We start from the raw sequence: 21,173 nt of genomic DNA, 5'->3' as shown, positions 1-21,173 counted from the left end.
CAAACACACACAGTTCCTGGTGATGCATTTCCATATTCGGTGTATGTTTTATGTGGCAGTGATTCTCGGAGGGCACGCAGAGCAGGAAAATAGGATTCCTTTTTGGTGAGGCCTCCACGTTGCTCGAGCACTCCAACATGGATGACTGATGAGTTGTCTCTGTTCAGTGGATCCACTTTAGCTGTGAGTGTTCAAAGTGATGGAGTGGGCTCCTGGAGCACATTACCACAGAAATAACCAGCGTTTCCCTTTTTTCTTTCTGCTGACTGACTGCGAATCGGATTCTGGTTCCTCCATCTGTCCTGTCAGCTAAGGGTTTCCTCTCTACCTACAGTATTCTTTGTAGTGAGTACACGCACCCTGGCCTTCCTCACCCAGTCACAGGAAATGACTGATGCTCTCTGAGACCAGTAATCCAAGTAAAAGGAAGTTCTTCCTTTCCCCTGTCACCAAGTCGCTGCTGATTCTCAGTGAGAACCATTCGGGTTCTCTCTGTAACACAGTAGGATCCTTAACATAAAGCCCATTGAGAGCTTCATACGCATACAGCTACATTATTAAAATGCTGCTTCTTAATCATGGATTGTGTATAAAGATGAGCGCAGAAAGCCACTGTTTGCACTAGCACTGAAGCTGGATTATAGAACGACTTCTTGTTGGATTGAAATGTTGCTTAAATTCCTATTGAAGCCAAATAACAGTGGAAGCCATGAAGAAAATAAACACAAAGGTGCACAGGAGGAAAAGTTGTTATTGTCCAAATAGTTGGACTCTACCGCATTATCAAATAATTAATTTTGTTTTTTCCTTTTTTATTAGAAAGAGGGACAATACATATGAATGAACATTTTAACAAATGTAAATATGCCAGATTACAGCCTCAGGCTAATTTCATCTGCAGACCCTCTGACAGGTTGATGTTACACACAAGTTAACAACAACATACAGAGACATTATTTACAGCCCATGTATATGGAGACAAGCACAAACAATGGGAACAAGAATGGACAACAGAGGATCAGATAAATAATCAGAAAGAGGATTTTGAAAGAGTCCAATTCCTTCTTGTCACTCAGCCATTAGATATGGGTGTAAACATTCCCATCATGCCTCTGTTCAGCTGTGGGCCGGCTGCTGCTCCGTGGGGTTACAGATAGGAAGGGAGGGAAAAGGAGCACAATGTAGAAGAAGAGAATACCAAGATGGGAGAAAGAGTTTTAAAAAAATGAAGTGAGAGAACTCAATCACAAAGGAGAACTGAGGGGTAAATATAGAGGGAGAGGGAAATGATGAGGAGGGCACGGTGGGAGAAAGATGCAATTGCTTATGCTTACATAAGAGGAGGAGGAAGACATCAGAGAGACTAACATGTAGAAAAAGGAGAAAGATGTGAAGACGAATAGAGATAAGTATAGATGAAGAAAAACATGGTGGACAAAGTCAAAAGAAAACCAGTGAGAGAAGAAGAGAATGGAAGTTAGATGGAGGCAGGACGACGAGTTGGCTGGACATCGTCCAACATCATTTTTGTCAAATGTTGCTGACATTGAAGGAAATAGTGCGTTTGTTGGATAATTTCCAGTAGCAGACATTTGGTGCTCAAGTGAGTATTTGGGTCAGCGTGGCAGTGAATGTAGGACTGAGTGAAAACTCAAACTCCAGCCTGTGTGTGTGTGTGTGTGTGTGTGTGTGTGTGTGTGTGTGTGTGTGTGTGTGATCTTTTCTTTTTCTACATTTAATATTTCTGTCATGATGCTGCTGGAATGGAGAGAAAATGGCTATTATTATATATATATATATATATATATGCATATAATCAGGTTACAGGAAACATTACATCACCCATTTATTAGTGAGGTCATAGTGTGAGGTCGCTGTCCTGCTGGTTTGAAATCAGACATGAGAAGGGCCCTGCATGCTCATCAGTTATCAACTTGTGCATCACATAGTCCCACTTATAATGTGGAAGGATATGTGAAAGGACCAACTTGACATTGGCCCGGGGGCCCATGAGCCTGAGTGTCAAGTACTAATTAACTCTCATAAAGAGATTTAAAACTATCAGACTCAAGGTGACTGAACATAAAGAGCAGCTAAAGAACTAGAAGGAGAAGCAAAATGAGCACCAGCTGATACAGTGTGTTTGCAAACAGAGAGAAAAGTGTCCATTATTAAAGTTCAGTGTAACCGGGGGGAAATGCAAATGACCAGAAATGGAGTTGAAACTGCAAACAGACAGAAAACACGTCTGCATGTTTTTGGTGTTTTGTGTTTCTTAGCCTGTGAGACTCATCATGTAGGACGGGCGAGGTCCTTTACAAGTCTGTGCCTGGGGGCATGCTGTCTGACCTAAAGTAGGCCCTGATTTATCCTCCTGTTTGACTAATGAGAGCCACAATTTTCAAAGTAAACATAACAAAAATTCAAAAAAGGAAAGTGTTTACTGAGATCGTGGATTAACAGAGCCAAAGGCTGTTTTCTCATAAACTTCGATAATAACCTGACTTTTTTTGTAAAACCACGAAATTCACCACCTACTGGCCATTAGAAGAATTGCAGGTTTATCTCACTGATTGGTTGTTGTTGTTTTGTTTTTTTTAATTCTCCACATGGTGAGAAGTTTGAATTGAAGCTTAACTCTCTCCAGCTTCATTGAAATTATATTTAAGCTGCTGGCAAAATGAGAAATGACTATATAAAAAATGAACAGACAACACACACACACACCCTGAAGCACCGCGGGAATGTTCACACCCGAGTCTGTCAGAACATTGAGGAGGCAGTAAGGTGGTGAAAGAGGAGCGAACAAATGTGTGAGAAGCCAATTTTCAAGTGTGAGCCGCAGGAGACATTCTCAGACTCTCAGCATGCATGAAGCCAAACATGAGTGTGCTGCCTGTGATGTCACCTCCACAGGTCCTGGTCGGGTTTTACACTTCCTGTTGTCGTCTCCAGAAGTTTGGGCAGAAGACGACAGAGCCCGTTTGCAGCTTTGCTATAACTGTACTAATTAATCTGGTGTTTAATGGAGCTGTGTCTGGCTGAACTGCTTTTTTGGCAGGGATTTTGGTTCTTCAACATACCAAACTAACACAGGAGAATAATCATTTTTTACTCAATTGCAATTATTTGACAATTATAGTTACTTTACAGTGTTGCATATTATAATGCATTTTTGCTAACTACCAGCCGACCCAGTGAAGGAGTTTATGTGCAGTGCATGTTTGAACTGTGAATGAGTAGAAAACCAGCAGCACCTAGCAGCTCAGTGCAATAATATCAGTAGAAGACAGCTACCATGTGGAGATCCAGAAGCTACAGTACAGTGGGAACCACAGTGAGCTGTATGGATGTAATGAGCCGACCCTGGTAGATGGGACCAGTGTAACTGAACTAGATACCTGACTACAGATGCATCTACCGACTAAGTAGTAAGTTAAGTTTGCTGAGGTGCAGACAAGTGTTGGATGAATAAGAACTACAATAAAAACTGAGGCTCTAAAAATAAAGGCTAAGAATAGCCTCAAACGGGCCAAAATTGCTGCTGGAACATGAAACAGTTATCAGAGATTTCAAACCAAAAGACATGCGCCAAATGTTTTTGCATTGTTAAGGCTGTAGTAAAAAAAAGAAGAGTTGTTTTTTATTAACTGCAGAGCAAAAGCAATGCACAGGTTGCATGTTGTTTGCTTCCTGCAGACAGCCTGACAGTGCCTCACTTTCCTTCCTTAGATGGTCGTTCCCTTCTCCTGACTCCTTGCCTGGCGGACACTCCAGCTGCCCAGGTCCTAGAGCGGGCCGTCCTTGAGTCGCGGGTTCGGGAGGTGGAGGAGGAGAACCGGCAGATCCGCCTGCAGCTCAGCCAATCGCAGGGTATAGCTGGCCAGGCAGCGGATGGTAACTATGGCAACCAGCAGTGGGGCGCATCTGCAGACACGGGGCCCGAGGATGGCGACAACACGGCCGAGGAGAAGAACAACCACACGGGGTGTCCCCGCTCACCCACCGTCCAGAAGTGTGAGGTCAGGATAAACTCTGCTAATGTAACCGACCCAGAGTTTGGGCCGGTAAAACAGATTAAATGTTCCTGCAAAACAGGGAAATGATGAGACAGAGACGACTGGTGAAGTTTCTCTTTGCCTCGCTTCTGCCATATTTATTTATACAATCACATGTATTTTCAATTTGCAGCACCAACATTCTCCATATGCAACAGAAATAAGAATTCAACCGTCTGTATGTTCAAGCTGCAATACCACAATCTTTACATGGAAAACAAAAATACTTAATGTGTAGCGACCATTAAATCATCTACTCAGCTATTCTCTCTGAATGACAATTTAAAACAATATGAAATGCATGTTCAAATACATTTTTACCTCTAACTTTTAACCCAAATACCTATGTATTCTGATTGTTTTAACCAACATACCAGTGCTTGGTCTTAAACCAATTCAGCTTAGTAGCTCACAAATACATGAAAGAGTCATGTGTATGCTGGCAGGCTTAGCTTTAGCTTTAACATTCTCATTCTCACTTTTCAGAACCAGTAAACGGTCGTTCTTCACTGCCAACAGCAGATTAACATTCATATTCACAATATCAGGACACAACACGGAGCTTATTCAGCTAAAACGACCCGAAATAAGTGGAAAAAGGAAACCAAAATGGCGCCCGCGGCTGGCTAGGCTTTGGCATTTTTCCAGTCCTTCTACTTCATAAAACGTAACAAATAACAGGGTTTACCCACTGATTTATACCCCCACATTTAGCTGTGTTTCTTATCAATATTTTACAACCGTTTTAATATAGTTTTACTGGTTACAAACCTGCAAAACAGGGAAATGATGAGACAGAGACGACTGGTGAAGTTTCTCTTTGCCTCGCTTCTGCCATATTGGAGAGGAGGACCTATGACCTCGCTATTCTGTCTCACTGAGCAATGCGCCACCCGGAGGCCGGGGGGTGCAACTACCTCATTACACATAGTTCACTTAGGTGACAAATCTCTCATTTTTTTTAACAAGTACTACTTCTGATGGGATCACACATTAGTGTGTCACACTAACAGCTGCACTGATGGCTAATCACAAACAGGAGAGAATTTCCTGAACAAGAAGCTCAGCGAATCACAGTGGTCCATTCAAACTAATTAATGAGTGAGGCAGAGGTGGGTTGGCAGGGTCTGAAATCCAGGGGAACACTTTTGTTCTTTGATGTGATTTGCTGCCTTTGAGCTCCAACTTTTCAAAGTCTCTTCTGCTGAAAAGCGAGTGTTGTGAAATCATATATGTTTGAGAATCTCAGTATGAAAGTTTACATCAGAGACAGGGGCGAGTGACACGCACCAACAGAGCAATATAACTTCAGTACTTTAGGAGAAGACTGATGACACTGTGTGTGACTTAGCACATAGGGCAGATCTATAACTGCTGTCACATCTAGTCTGCTGTGAGCTTGTGATGGAAGCTGTTAGTGCCCATAATGGGAAGTATTCATGCTACAGGCTGCCTTTTGCCAAAACTCAGAGCTTCTTCTTCTTTTTTCCTTTAGCTGATCCATGTAGCGTGCGTTTGTGCCGGTCATAATGCCAGCAGAGATGTGGTCACACTGGTCAAGTCGGTCCTCTTTCACAGGTGAGTCTAAATTTGTGTCAGTCCTCTAGTTTAGGTTTTCTGTAAACAAAAATGTATTCTTTGAAGGTCACCCTAAAAAGAGTTATTTAAAAAATGAAGAGACTGAAACAAAATGAGCCAGTGGACCTTTACACTGTAGAAATTAAATCAAGCAGTTTGATTGGTTGGTAGCTGCTGCAGGCTAAAGTCTCTGCTGAGGTGGTCCCATTTCCCAGTTAGATTCATTCAGCTTAAACAGGAAACAGACAAAGTGAAAATGTTATGGTTTAGATCACATAAGAGTCACATTTTAACTGACTTATTAAGGTTATTACTGAAAGGATCTAAAAGTATATTACATTGGTTTAATTAAATGGATGCAATCAGATGCTAAAAAATGAGCAAAAAGGGAGGTACAATACTTAAATTATCTCAGCTGATCAAAATATTATTTCTGTCAACCAAACATTTAGCCTTCATTTGCTTTGGTCACATCAGCTAAACAAGCTAGAAACTGAATTACATGTTCTGTCTCCAATTTCTCAGACAGGTTGCTTCCCGCTAGGTCAGAGGTCAGCAACCTTTGGCTGAAGAGCCGTATCTGGCTACGGGCTAGTAATAAAAACACTGATTTATTCTCTTATATCTGTCATCTGTCCGCCAGCACATCTGTGTGCTGCTCTTTCCCCCCCCATTGTTTGGTAGGAGGGTCTAAAATGGCTCATTTGATGTTGAAGGTTGCTCACGCCTGTACTAGCTGGTCACTGCAACTACTTGCAGGTCACCAAATACGGAAAAATGCAATGCAACAACCTGCAGCCACCATTTTTTCATAGTTGCAAGGAGGACGCAATACACTTTCAAACTGACATAATCTCATCATGCTAACTAATGTCACTTAGCTGTAATGTAATCATAACTTACCCCAGCCTTTAAGAAACACTAAAGTAAATCTGACAAACTAATTTCATTTCAAATCTACTCTTTACCATTCTCAGTGACTACAATGTTTACAGGAAGTTGGAAAAAGTGTTACTAAGATATAGGAATCTACAAAATGCTACAAACGCATTTTTAGAGAATTGTGTTCAAAAACACAAAGTGTTTACAAATGGTCAAAATTCATGACTTTTTCTGCTCTCTTTAGAAATGGGCAGTCTGTGAAGAGCATACTGAGAGCACAATGTGCAATCATTAAAGAACCAGCAATGTGAATGATTAGTCAATACATAATAGGTTTATTTATTTTATTTATTAGTCACACTATGTTTGTCTATAATTGTGACTTGGAAGAAGATTTGTTTGAGTAATTCATACAAAAATCCTGGTCATTCCAAAGGGGGTCACAAAATTCTTCTTTTTGTTATAGATTTACATACAAACCCACTTTTACCTAGATATTCTCAGATATACATGACTTTAGAGTTAACACGAGATTGTACAGGAGAAAGAAGAAGCTAAAGTATTTGTGAAGCCTTCTTCAAACATGCTAAAGGCAAATAAAAAGAAAAGGATATTAAATAAAAGTGATAAGGGACAAAAAGAAATGTTTGTGGGGAAATTGGATAATCAAAAGCGAGATAAAGACCCATAAAGGCACTCTTGCTTCAAGCTTTTGTTCAAAGCAGGCAAACTGTAGAGCTTGTTGATGAAGATAGCAGCTCCATGGGCAGAGGGCTGCTAATTTAGAAGGCTAATGATGGTGATGCTTTTAGAGGGCTAACCTTAGCTAACATGAATAACTACTAGTAAGATATGTATTCAGCTTTATCAGCGACCCTGTGTGGGGTTATTATTCAAGAGAAGAAATGTACTACAGATTACTTGTTACTTCTTTTTAAATTTATGCAGTATCCTGCTTAAGTACTCATTATACTTATATAAACCTCAGGCTACAGTCCCACACAGACACAAAATCCTATCCTAACAAGGACACACATTTGATCATTTTGTTGGCGTTACATAATAGAATAAACCCACAACAAAAAGCAAAGTTTAACACCAGTCCAAAGAAACTTCAAAGTGATAGCCAAAGAGGTTCTGCTACAGACACATGTACAGGTGTGGTTTGGGGTTGGCATACACTTAGCTCTAATGTTACTCCGAGCTCTTCCCTTTGTGTTAGCGCACTAGCTTTGCGTTAGCGTGTTAGCTTTGTGTTAGCATGTTAGCTTTATTTTAACAGGTTAGCTTTGTGTTAGCACGTTAGCTTTGTGTTAACTTGTTAGCATTGTTTTAGCAGGTTAGCTTTGTGTTAGCCTGTTAGCTTTGTGTTAGCAGGTTACCTTTGTGTTAGCGCGTTACCTTTGTGTTAGCAGTAAAACACAGTTGTTTCTGTCCCAGATGCAGTTTGCCCTTTACCGTTGGACTGATGTGCTTTTGTGCACTACAAATAAAAGAGATGCCCATATCACCGTAGCACGTTACATCACTGTCATACTGAAAAATGTAATCTGATTACAGTATTGCATTGCCGTGGAACGTGTTGACATTTTTTTCCTCCTACTGGAAGGACGTCCTTGACCTTGATGCCTGTTTTTTATTTTTCAGGAGAAATCCTCTCCACTTTCATTTTATCACTGACACAGTAGCAAATCGAATCCTGAGTTCTCTGTTCCAGTCCTGGATGGTTCCATCTGTGCAAGTCAGCTTCTACGATGCAGATGAACTCAAGGTAAGAGCACGCCTTGAAAGTACACAAACCTCATCCAAATACATTAACACAGCCCTGTTTCCTGTTGTCTGTTAGACAAGGTGAGTCAAAGTCAGACCCTAAATTTATCACATCAAAAGAAAACCTGCACAGTTCAAAGCAACAGCAAGATGTGAGGGTACCGTTGAATATATTTCCAAATCTTTACCAGAATAGTTGCAGAGCATCAAAGAGTGGGAGACAGAATAAGAGCTGCACGGTACAGTATGCATCTCTAAGAGTCTGACAGAGGAGGTCACAGCTAATGTCTATGTGCTTGTCAGATCATTTGTCACTTTAGCAGAGATCAGAACATCGTTAAAGCTCTCTGATCTTACTTTAGGATGAGATAAAGGGTCAAGCTCCCATTTAGCTTCGATTGTACTCATATTGGTGCTGAGGGGGTTTCCAGCCTTCTGGTAAGGCACAATGCAACACACTGTAAAATTTGACTTTACTTTAAAAAATTATGCAGACTTACGGCCCAAAAACATTAAGTAATAACTAAAGTTATGCTACGTTGTTTATTTTGAACATGCAGCTCTTAGGTTTATTCAATTTAAAGTTAAACTTTATACATTCAAAGTTTTATACATGTTATGATGCACAGATTCAGAAAATGTCATCTCTGTAGTCAGAGATCTTAGTCTTTGTTGATTTCCTGTGCCACATACACCACACAGCTACAGGAACACTGGTTTTAATAACACCGGAGCATCAAGCCTGAACATGAATACTGACAGAGTCATTGCTGTCCTTGTATTATTCTTGACCTGTTAATTCACTGGCCATGGTCACACAAACACTGGAAATCACATCAAACATTCTCATGAATCTAAGGATAAATATGACTAATCAGAAATAATAATCACAACACTGCTATAATAATGATTTGAAATTAGAGATCATTTTACTATTTTTCTGTATAATTTCAACATTCTTTCTTTTTATGTATTTCTCAGATGTATCATGTTAAGATAGGTGGGGATTATGCCCCCCCCCCCCCCCCCCCCCTTTACGTTAATGGTCTAGTCCAGTATTTACTTGGACTGTGACTTAACCAATTAACTGCTGTCAGCTGGCTTACCTATGAAGATGTGATTGGTTAATTTGAATTTTTTTCTGTTTCCTTTATTTAAGCACAAATTGTGTTATCTGTTTCTATGACCCTGATGAAAGCCACAAGCCGACACACATTGGTCAGTTAAGAAAGTTGTTCCTCTTTACTTTTAAGTGTTGCTGGAGTTCATGCGTTGTTAGTTTCTCATCCTCTCCATGCACCTTGGAAGTAGGTGAAGTTGTGGCAGAAATTTTGCTGCTTGATATTAGAGATTACGAGTCTCACAAGTGCTTGCAGACAGCGGTGTACAAGTGTTCCACATTTAGGCCAGATCAGTTGATGTATGTGAGGAAACCAAGTATAAATAAAGTTAAATGCACTCATTTGATCTAGGTAAGGTTATTGTTGAATTATCATTGTATTTAAAGTGGTGCCCTGATATAACACATTCATATAGTTATATAATGTTAGCAAACATTTGCTGTCTTGAAATGGTAACGTGTGTTTTTCACGTTTGATCTTTCACGTGTACTTTTTTGCGTTGGCATGTGTGGTGTTTCCAGTGCTTGTTGACGTCCGCCTCCTTCAGATATAGAGTAGAACAAGAGTATATGTAATTGTATTGGTGTATGCTGCCCCCTTCAGTCCTGGGATGAATTGCAGGATTGATACATAAACTGCCTGACCCACTGCCCCACAGCAACAGTTGCCCAAAGGCATGTTACATTTTAAGATAACCCCAGAATAATACAGAGAAAACCCCAAATATCAGATGACAGTAAAGACGTCCAACAGTGAGCGTCTAACGTGGAACTCCGTCAGTCATGGATCGGTGTCCAAGCAGTGTGGGACCATCTAGACTGGGAACGGGACAAAAACAGTCAAAACATCCAATTAAGTGTCACCGAATTAAGACTTCTGCTCGGTGATTCTGAGCCGCTCATCCAGCTCCTCGAAGTTTAAAGGCAACAATCACCACAGGAGCTTTGACTCGACAGAAACGACTGCTTGTTAAGTTCGAAAAGTCAAGTGACGATTGAGCACAAAGACGCCAAACGATTTATTTTAACATCATAACTGTTCTGTCGGAGTGGCGGGGATGGAGGGAACAAGCCTGAATTTGTTTGTGTTTCCAACCTGCATCACCCCCGTCACATCATCACATTCTCCTCTCCCTCACAGTCTTAGTGCTAAACAATGAGTCCTTTGTGCTGTCAGAAGCCTCGACCTGCAGCCTCTCTCTTCAGCTTCCATTAACTCACACTAAAACAGGGAAAAACAGCCAAGACTCTAAGCCGATTATGTTTGCAGATGATTCACTTATGCAGATACAATTACTCAGAATCAGGAGAATTAATTAAAAGAGTCTCTTAGCAGATACAGGAAAAAAACCCAACAAATTGAGGCTTTGCCAGATTGTCCTTATATGGCTTTGTCTTAGCCCACATACTGGAACTGCGCTCATACATAATGAACAGCTCAGAGCTGTAACAGCTTTAAGAGTTACTGTTGCATTTTTTTCTCGTTTCAGTCCGAAGTGTCGTGGATACCCAACAAACACTACTCAGGTATTTACGGCTTGATGAAGCTGACGCTAACCAAAGCTTTGCCCTCCGACCTGTCGAAGGTCATCGTCCTGGACACAGACATCACCTTCGCTACGGACATCGCTGAACTCTGGGGCATTTTTAGGAAGTTTACTGGTGAGATCCTCAAACCTGACATTGACAAAAAAAATTGCGTGCTCAACTCCAAAAAGTCAGCCGGTGCTGACACACAGAAATGTCAAACTATAAATGAGAAATTTGTGAAATTCCAAAACTTGGAATGGTGCGTAAAATATAAATAAAGACAGAACCCAACAATTTGCAGATGTCATAAAGCCATATTTTATTTACATGGCACGCTATACCACATTTAAAATGAGGCAATGTTAGCCCATTTTGACTTTTATGGCAGCAGGACATGTTTACCGCACTGTAGCATTCGGTCTCCTTGTAACAACAGCTGCCAGTTCCACAGACGCTATTGCACCGCCCTACAATCGAAGATCCGGGCTTTTGAACTGAGTGCTGATAACAAGCCAGCTGACCGATTTCCTCTTTAGTCCGGAGGATGTGTTGACTATGTGGTGTGGCTGTAGCTCAGGAGGTTGAGCAGGTTATCTGCTAATTGGAAGGTTGGTGTTCGATCCCCGTCTTAGCCCAAGTTGCTCTCTGATCTATCCATCGGAGTGTTAATGTGTCTGAATGTTAAGATTCACACAATCGCTTGATGATATTATGTACTCTAGACACAATTTTCCATCGAGGAACATTATTCTGAAATTGTTCCACAAAGAATTTGAAGACAGAGTTTTTACAGATTTGTGAACCTCTCTGCTTCTCTTTTTTATGCCATGTTAAAGACCTGTTGCCAATTAGCCTAATTAGTTATAAAATGTTCTTTTGTTGCCATCAATTTCAAAATAAGCTATTTTTTTTCATTAAATAATAAAATATCTCAATTTAAAGTTTCTGTTTTCTGTGTGCTACTGTGAATAAAATGTGGGTTTATGAAAATTTCAAATCAATGCTGTTTTTATTTTTAGGACTGCTGTGTACCATCACACATAGTGAAAACCATCAATAAGTTACTGTTACTGAAAATCTCCTCAAGCAGACCACAGACGTACGGATGTATCTGTGGGTTTTAGATGCATTAGCGGGCAGACGCTGCCAGCAGAGTGACTGCTGTTGAGTATGTGAAGCCTCGATATCAGTTATCAAATAAGAAATTAGAATTTTTTTAAAACTAGCTGAATGAATGATGAAAGCAGTTGGTTACTGTGAACACTGACACTCATTTAAGTTTATTATGTTTGTGAACTGTTGAGGGGAAAAACTTGTTGAAAAAGAAGAATGTTTCCTGAAATGTTTGCTCCTCAGCTGATGGTTGTTTCATTCACAGATAAGCAGGTGATTGGTCTGGTGGAGAATCAGAGTGACTGGTACTTGGGCAACTTATGGAAAAACCACAAACCGTGGCCTGCGCTGGGAAGAGGCTTCAACACAGGTAAACGGGTTTTTGATCGAATCTCTGAAGCTGCCAGGTTTGCTCCAAACAGCACAGAACCTGATGTCGTCTCATTCCTAACAGCACAAAGAACCTCTGTGTTTGAAGACTGAACGTTTAGCCCAAAGTAAACATTTTAAGTTAATGTCACATTGTTAGCCAGTGTCCTGCTTCGTGGTTTCAGGCGTCATTCTTCTGTACTTGGAGAGACTGCGGCGAATCGGTTGGGAGCAGATGTGGAGGCTGACGGCAGAGAGGGAACTTATGAGCATGCTCAGTACATCACTTGCTGATCAGGTTAGGGATACCTCCAAACAGGATTGTCAACTCATTACACACTGTTACTGTCATCAGTCTGTGGCCTTCACTGGAACTGATTCTGGGTGAGGACTCCTTTGATTGTGACTCCGTTGCCTCGGCGCCCACGTATACAGCTCATCAGTGGCATCATCCTGGCACTGACGAGCTGTTGGTGTTTTACAGTCTTGTTTTTGTTGAGCTTTATTGAATTTTTTAAAGACTATTTTTTTGGTTTTTTGATGTCTTGGAGAGCAGGGCTGCAGAATGAGACCCTGAGGCCACGATGAGTCATGCTTTCACAAATTTGATCCTGTTTACATCATCACAAACATCAGCAGCTCTGATCTATGCATGTCTACGAAGTAACCCTAGTGTTAAAAGGATCGAGGCTCTTGATAAAGCGGTGTGTTGTCTGTGTGCAGGACATATTCAACGCCTTCATAAAGCAGAACCCAGTCCTGGTGCACCAGCTTCCCTGCTTCTGGAACGTTCAGCTGTCTGATCACACGCGCTCCGAGCAGTGTTACACCGAGGTGTCTGACCTCAAGGTACGCCAGCTCGCACCATCAGGTTTGTCGTTTACTGCCACCGGCTGCCGTCAGGCTGAGTAGCAGAAACTTGCAATCGTGGTTCAAGAGTTGGGAGTTCGCCTTGTAATCGGAAGGTTGCCGATTCGAGCCTCGGCTTGGACAGTCTCGGTCGTTGTGTCCTTGGGCAAGACACTTCACCCGTTGCCTACTGGTGGTGGTCAGAGGGTCCGGTGGCGCCAGTGTCCGGCAGCCTCGCCTCTGTCAGTGCGCCCAAGGGCGGCTGTGGCTACAATGTAGCTGCCATCACCAGTGTGTGAATGTGTGTGTGAATGGGTGGATGACTGGTTGTGTAAAGCGCTTTGGGGTCCTTAGGGACTAGAAAAGCGCTATACAAATACAGGCCATTTACCATTTGTTATGGTTTCAGGTGATCCACTGGAACTCTCCTAAGAAGCTCCGCGTCAAAAACAAACACGTGGAGTTCTTCAGGAACCTCTACCTGACCTTCTTGGAGTATGATGGAAACCTGCTGAGACGGGAACTGTTCGGCTGCCCGACGCAGGCCAGTCCAGAGAGCGTCAAGGTTGGCGCACACACAAACACACACACACACGGGCGATATTTGTGACAGTAGCAAACATCTGAGAGTAATCATTTAACATTGGGGGAAAATATTTCAAACATCACTCAGACTGTGTCAGGCAGGAAACAATAACATCCACCTGTTTTCTTATCTGCTCGTCCAGTTCAGGGCTGTGCCGAGCTGAGGTCAGCTGATCTGTGTCTACTTCACTTTGTGGCCTTTGCTGAGTAATATTGTACGGGGGCAGCGTCGTGGTTTCCACTGTTGCCTAAAGTATCTAGTAGTAGTAGTGAAGTTTATTTGTTAAATATTTATGATGTTACCTGTCAGCTAAACACATGTGCATGTATCGTTTTCCAGTCGATTCCCATGAGATTAGTCTGCAGGACAAATCTTGTTTGCAATATGTTTTTATCTTTTGTTTTGTTTTTTTGATAAAGGAGGGTGTTTGGGGAAGAAAGAGAGAGCTAGGACAGACAGAGACAGAAAATATTTTTTGTGCCACTGGTTTATGTCCGACAATATTTTCACGGACCAGCCTTTAAGGTGTTGCGTATAAATACAACAAAATAAAACCAGTACCAAAAAAGAAGATTTATTCGTAACACTCGGGAAAAGATCCAGGAAAACCGAGTTAACGATAAAAAACATTAAAAAAATAACGATAAAAACCCTGAAAACCATAAATTTCACACCCGAGCCTCAACACACACACCGAGCCGACAGGCTAGCAGATGACTCCCGCAAGACCAGAGGTGGAGGTTTGTGCATTTATATTAACAATGCTTGGTGCATGAACTCCACTACTACTGAGAGTCACTGCTCACCTAATGCGGAGTTTTTAATGGTCAAATGCAGACCTTATTATCTCCCCAGAGAACTCACTTCTATCATACTCACTGCAGTGTATATCCCCCCTGACGCTAATGCTAGGTTGGCCATGAAAGAACTTTCTGCAGCCATTAACAAACACCAGAATAAACACCCCCGAGGCTGCTTTTATTGTTGCTGGTGACTTCAACCACACCAACTTAAAGACAGTCCTCCCAAGATTCCACCAACATGTCTCCTGCCACACCAGAGGAGACAAGACTTTAGACCATGTTTATTCCAACTTGGCTGGAGCTTACAAAGCAACACCCCTCCCACATTGGACAATCGGACCATCTCTCCCTGTTCCTCACACCTTGGTATTCACCACTCATTCAACTTGTGAAACCTGTTGTGAGGACAATTAAATTGTGGCCAGCAGGGAAAGACACAGTTCTCCAGGACAGATTTAAAAACACAGACTGGAATATGTTCACCCACACAGACCTGGACCAGTACGCCTCATCTGTACTGGATTACATCTCCAAAACCACAGACAGTGTCACTACCCAGAAACGGATCACCATGTACCCCAACCAGAAGCCTTGGATGAACCGGGATGTTCGTCTCCTCCTGAAGGCCCGCAACACCGCCTTTAGGTCAGGAGATGCACACGCCTGCAGTACAGCCAGGGCTAATCTAAAGAAGGGCATCAAAAAAGCCAAACACCATTACAAAAAGAAGGTAGAAGAACACTTCTCCAACTCCAGCCCCCGACGCATGTGGCAAGGACTCCAAACCATTACAGACTACAGGACCACCAAACCCTCCCCCGCATCCTCTGATGTCTCCTTCCTTAATGAGCTCAACAACTTTTATGCTCGTTTTGAGCGAGGGAATCCAACAACCACAACCAAAGCAGACGTGACGCCAGACCACCAACCTCTGACTCTCTCCCCCACCGATGTAGGAGCGGTGCTGAGCAGGATCAATGTCCACAAGGCTGCAGGCCCTGATGGCATCCCCGGGCGTGTTCTCAGAGCGTGTCCTGGGGAGCTTGCAGGAGTGCTGACAGACATATTCAACCTGTCCTTGGCCCACGCTGTGGTACCGGCCTGCTTCAAATCCACCTCCATCGTCCCGATACCCAAAAACTCCAACCCATCTTGCCTCAATGACTACCGCCCATTAGCACTCACCCCCATCATCACTAAGTGCTTAGAGCAGCTGGTCCTAGCACACTTCAAATCCTGTCTCCCCCCCCACCCTGGACCCCCACCAATTTGCATACCGCCAGAACAGGAGCACAGAGGATGCAGTCTCCATCGCACTGCACTCTGTCCTCTCACACCTGGACAACAACAACACCTACGCCAGAATGCTGTTTATAGACTTCAGTTCAGCATTCAATACAATCCACCCCTCACAACTCATCAGGAAACTGACAGACCTGGGCATCAGTTCCCTCATGTGCAAATGGTTACTGGACTTCCTGACCAACAGCCCCCAACATGTCCGGCTGGATAACCGCTGCTCATCTACAATCACGATGAACACCGGTGTACCACAAGGCTGTGTGATGAGCCCTTTCCTCTACTCCCTCTTCACCCACGACTGCAGACCTGCTGATGGTTCCAACACCATCATTAAGTTTGCAGATGACACCACGGTGATTGGCCTCATCAGTGACAACAATGAGGCCGCCTACAGGGAGGAGGTGGATCGTCTGGCTGAGTGGTGCGACACAAACAACCTGCTGCTTAACACTGAGAAGACCAAGGAGCTCATCGTGGACTACAGGAGGAATGCTGACCCACATCCACCCATCCAGATTAAGGGGACGGCTGTGGAGCGTGTGAGCAGCTTCAAGTTCCTGGGAGTCCACATCTCCGAGGATCTCATCTGGACGACCAGCTGCTCCAAGCTGGTCAAGAAGGCTCACCAGCGCCTCTTCTTCTTGAGGACTCTGAGGAAGAACCACCTGTCCTCAGACATCCTGGTGAACTTCTATCGTTGCACCATCGAGAGCATCCTGACCAACTGTATAACAGTTTGGTACGGGAACTGCTCTGCCTCGGACCGGAAGGAATTGCAGAGGGTCATGAAAACTGCCCAGCGCATCACCGGAGCACCACTTCCTGCCATAAAGGGCATCTACAGGAAGCGGTGTCTGAAAAGGGCTGGGAAAATCATCAAAGACCCCAGTCACCCATCACATGGACATACGATCATTTTTAATTCTATAACTGTTTACAACTTGCATAGTTCCCATTTCTGTATAACTGTATATCTCATATTTCTGTAAAGTTCTTTATTTCATATTCTGTATAGTTTTTCATATTTATATCCTGTTCATAGCCTGTACATACTTATAGTTATAGCATATTCATAACATACTTCATACCGTGTACCTATTACATACCGTAATAGACCCATTCTGTAATATACTCACATATCTATATTATTGCTAATATATATTGTAATATATCTATATCACTAAAGCACTTCTGGATGGATGCAAACTGCATTTCGTTGCCCTGTACCTGTGACATGTGCAATGACAATAAAGTTGAATTCTATTCTATTCTATTCTAATGACAAACGACTCATGGACCGGTACCGGCCGGTGGCTCGGGGGTTGGGGACCGTTGGGTTAGAAGATAAAGGAAATTGAAAATGACATTTAACTGTTGTAACTGTGTGTACTTTTGCTCAGCTACAAAAGGCTCTGGAGGAGCTGGACGAGGACGATCAGTGTTACGACTTCCGTCGAGAGCGACTGACAGTGCACCGAGTTCACCTGTATTTCCTGCAGTATGACTACACGCCCACTGAGGACAACACTGACATCACTCTGGTGGCCCAGCTCTCCATGGACAGGTACTGAACCCGTGTACTGTAATCGTCTCCTGGCTTGGATCTGTGTGCTTTAAAATGTGTGAAATGACCGTGTGTGCCTGCTACAGGCTGCAGATGCTGGAGGCCATCTGTAAGCACTGGGAAGGCCCCATCAGCCTAGCTCTCTACATGTCTGACGCTGAGGCTCAGCAGTTCCTGCGTTACGCCCAGGCCTCCGAGGTCCTCAAGAACCGCAAGAACGTGGGTTACCACATTGTCTACAAGGAGGGCCAGTTCTACCCGGTCAACCTGGTGAGGAACGTGGCCCTGAAGAATGCCAACACACCCTACGTGTTCCTGACTGACGTGGACTTCCTGCCAATGTACGGTCTCTATGATTACCTGAGGTAAGTCCGACTGTCCTGTTGTAAGAAAACCTTTTCATGGCTTGTTTTTTTTTTGTTTTTTTTTAATGAAGAGTGTTACATACAGATGTGGTGTTATAACTGTACTTTTGATACCCTTACCTTACCACTGACTAAAATAAAATAGAGTAATGAACTCTGAGGCCTACACCTTGACTTTCCGCTGTGCTTAGGGGTTGTAATGCTGCGCTGTGACATTCGTTGGTTCTGCGCTGACTCATTTTCCTTATTGCTGCGAGTGGAAACGGTGTTTGCTCCTCAGTGAGGACGCTCTCCTGCTACACAAGATGAACTGAAAACAAGAGTAAAAATATTTTAACACTACTTAAAATTATTATTGGACAAAGAAGAGATGACGTTTCCCTCCTTTCCACCAGGATATTCCTGCCATGATTCGGTCTAGGTTTTCTGTCTATGTGCCAATTCATTGCGAGTGTTTTTGACTCGATTATATCCGCCTAATAGGAGACGCACTGATCACAAAGTGCTGTGTAGTCTGAGCCCAGCATTAGAGGTGAGTCATGAGTCCTGCATAAAATCCTTTTGGAGTAGTTTTCCTAACCAAGAACCAAAAATCATTCATTATTCATTATTCAGGGCATTTCTGGATGTTTTACTTACTTTGAACTTTCAGACTGCAATCCTGTTTTCGAGGGTTTAGTCATCCCTGTTGGTAGATACGTGCTACTTTAGCTGCCTCTCACTTCCTGTTTGCTGCTGCAGAAAGTCTGTGGTGCAGATGGACATGGCTCACACAAAGAAGGCTCTGGTGGTTCCAGCTTTCGAGACCCTTCGTTACCGTCTGTCCTTCCCCAAATCCAAAGCCGAGCTGCTCTCCATGCTGGACATGGGGACTCTCTACACCTTCAGGTTTCTAATTACGACCCAAAATGAACTTTTCTGATCAGTCGATGATGATTGGAGGATTATTTAACTGGCAATGTCTCCTTCTTCCTGCCTGTCACAGGTATCATGTGTGGCCAAAGGGTCACGCGCCTACCAACTATGCCAAATGGCGAACGGCCACCACGCCCTATAAGGTGGAGTGGGAGCCAGACTTTGAGCCGTACGTTGTGGTGAGAAGAGAATGTCCCGAGTACGACCAGCGCTTTGTGGGCTTTGGCTGGAACAAGGTGTCCCATATCATGGAGCTGGATGCACAGGTAAACGTGCTCATGTACACAATAATCTGGTCAAAGATGGCAGGGGAAGAACGACTGGGTGGGGTGGGGGGATAGTAATCAGTTATAAACTGATTTAAGTAAATCCTTTCGTGTTTCTCGCCGATCGCTTGTCAACTCAGATGTCCGTGAAGTTGTCCCGTCCTTAGCAGAAAAGTATAATGTTTCCATGCTTGACTTTCTCTTTCTCCAAACGTGGCACATCGAGTTGATGCTAAAGAGCTTGATTTTGGTTTCATATGACCACACAGCTTTCTCCCAAGCCTTTTCTGAATCATTTGGATTTTTAAACCTAAGTCACGTGCCTCCTTGAACAGGAGGACCTTGCAAGCGCTGCTAGATATCAGTCCAGTGTGGTGTTCTTGGTGTCTGTGGTCCACCATCTTTCTCATGATCATCTTCACCCCATGAGGCAAGAGCTCACGTGGAGGTCCAGACAGAGGGGAGAGTGATGGTCGTTTTATATTTCTTCCATTTCTGATTAATCGCCTTCTCATCAAGCTTCTTGCTGATGGTCTTTGGTCTGTGCCTCATATGCATAATGTATAATGTAATTAAATTTAATTGCAGTTGTAATCTGTGTGTCACATGAGCTCACAGTCAGTGTGTGGAAGTCTGGCTGGGCTGTAGGATCTCAGATGCTTGTTTTACTCAGTGTCATATAAATTATTGTATGCCTTTAGTGTAATGTAATGATTGAGCAACTTCACAGCAACATTCATGTGCTTTTTTTTAAAATAAGGCAACAGTCCTACTATATTACAGAGAGTACCCCAGTGATCCCCTATGAGCAGGATCCTTAGTGGGAAGGAGGAAGTCTCTTTTAATATGGCGTTATTTGTGTGCCACTATTCTGCGCACGTAAAAAAAATTTGCAGGTGCAAGTGTTGCATTTTGAGGAGAAATTTATTTTGAGCAAAGAAAAGCTAAATTTGAGTGAACAAAATTCATTTCTGCGTGCAAAAAATGTATTTCAGTGTTTGCTATTATCCACACACACACACACAATAGCAGCCCCTCTCGCTCAGGTTTTGCATTTGCGCTCGCTCCCAATGTGTTGCTCGCGCTCTCAACATTTCTGCCCGTGCGCATTCAACTCTTTGTGTACACCGTTATATTTGTGCCACAAAACCAGCCAATCACAGACTTGGATGCAAAAAAATCTGATTGGCTGTTCTGGTCTCCAATCAGCTCGAAATGATGAAATGCAATATCCCAGAATGCATTTCGTCCAAAACTCAAACGAGGCAGTGGCGGAGGAACACAGAGTGGTGGAGTTTGAAATATTGCTCTTTGTGGGTCACAAAATAAACTTTTAAGATATTTTCATGCGAGAATGTTTCTGTGTAAACTTCAAATATCTGCTCGATTCATCAAGACATCACATATTTGCATAAGTGCTCTAACGTTTTCGGAGATGCCTGTTACCCACCAGCTGATCGCATAGCTGGACTGGCCACTGGGCATACCGGACATATGCCTGGTGGGCCGATAATGATTTTTCATTTTTATGTTTGTTTGTTTGTTTTTGTAACGGTATAAACAATGAAAGGTGGTGGATTAGCCAACTGGTCATGATCAACTCTGGGCTGGACCAATTACAATACATCCGTATTGAGGGGAAAAGGAACGCGATTCGTCCCGGACTTCAGCGAGAATGAAAAAAAGACACAAAGCTGGAGTTATTCTGTCTTTGGTGCACAGCTGCCTCTTCTTCTCTCATTCTCCCCCCCCCCCCCCCCTCCCTCTCCTGTTGCTATTTCAATCATGAAACTGATCAATGATCAGCTGATCGTCTCTCTTGTTTGCTTATCACCCACTTCGCGCCAGAAACAGGGAACCAGCGGATGTCGCGCTAAACAACAGCAGCACGTTCAAGCTTGATCAGCTGCTGTTAGAATTTATTTAATATTACTTTCTAGTATCAGCTGATGTTTGCTGGAGCCACAGCTGTAAAAGCTGCTGGCCATGATATCAGTTTGGAAACATGAAGGTGATACAAATCATACATGTGTACATCACTGTCACAACATCGTTCGTTTTAGTTCAAAGGCTTTATGGTTTATGGTGGTATAGTCCTATACT

The 21,173-nt window shown here is 43.0% G+C and overlaps 1 protein-coding gene across 3 annotated transcripts in view; it reads left to right on the top strand.

Moving 5' to 3' along the window:
• Positions 1-21,173, top strand: part of large2 (LARGE xylosyl- and glucuronyltransferase 2) — a 117,679-nt gene that overhangs the window by 90,787 nt on the left and 5,719 nt on the right. For all 3 annotated transcript variants that reach the window (XM_084918224.1, XM_084918290.1, XM_084918373.1), the window contains 12 exons: positions 3,733-4,022; positions 5,554-5,636; positions 8,166-8,289; positions 10,899-11,070; positions 12,317-12,421; positions 12,606-12,718; positions 13,144-13,269; positions 13,679-13,834; positions 17,361-17,524; positions 17,611-17,889; positions 18,631-18,777; positions 18,875-19,070. In XM_084918224.1, the coding sequence (XP_084774350.1) occupies positions 3,733-4,022; positions 5,554-5,636; positions 8,166-8,289; positions 10,899-11,070; positions 12,317-12,421; positions 12,606-12,718; positions 13,144-13,269; positions 13,679-13,834; positions 17,361-17,524; positions 17,611-17,889; positions 18,631-18,777; positions 18,875-19,070 (1,955 nt within the window). The remainder of the gene's footprint in view (positions 1-3,732; positions 4,023-5,553; positions 5,637-8,165; positions 8,290-10,898; positions 11,071-12,316; positions 12,422-12,605; positions 12,719-13,143; positions 13,270-13,678; positions 13,835-17,360; positions 17,525-17,610; positions 17,890-18,630; positions 18,778-18,874; positions 19,071-21,173) is intronic.

Source organism: Perissodus microlepis, chromosome 1 (genome assembly GCF_051167445.1).
Source record: "Perissodus microlepis isolate ML-2025 ecotype Zambia chromosome 1, ASM5116744v1, whole genome shotgun sequence".
In the NCBI taxonomy this organism is placed as follows: Eukaryota; Metazoa; Chordata; class Actinopteri; order Cichliformes; family Cichlidae; genus Perissodus; species Perissodus microlepis.
Note: the sequence above shows the minus strand (reverse complement) of the source record. Positions and strands in the feature narration are given on the sequence as shown.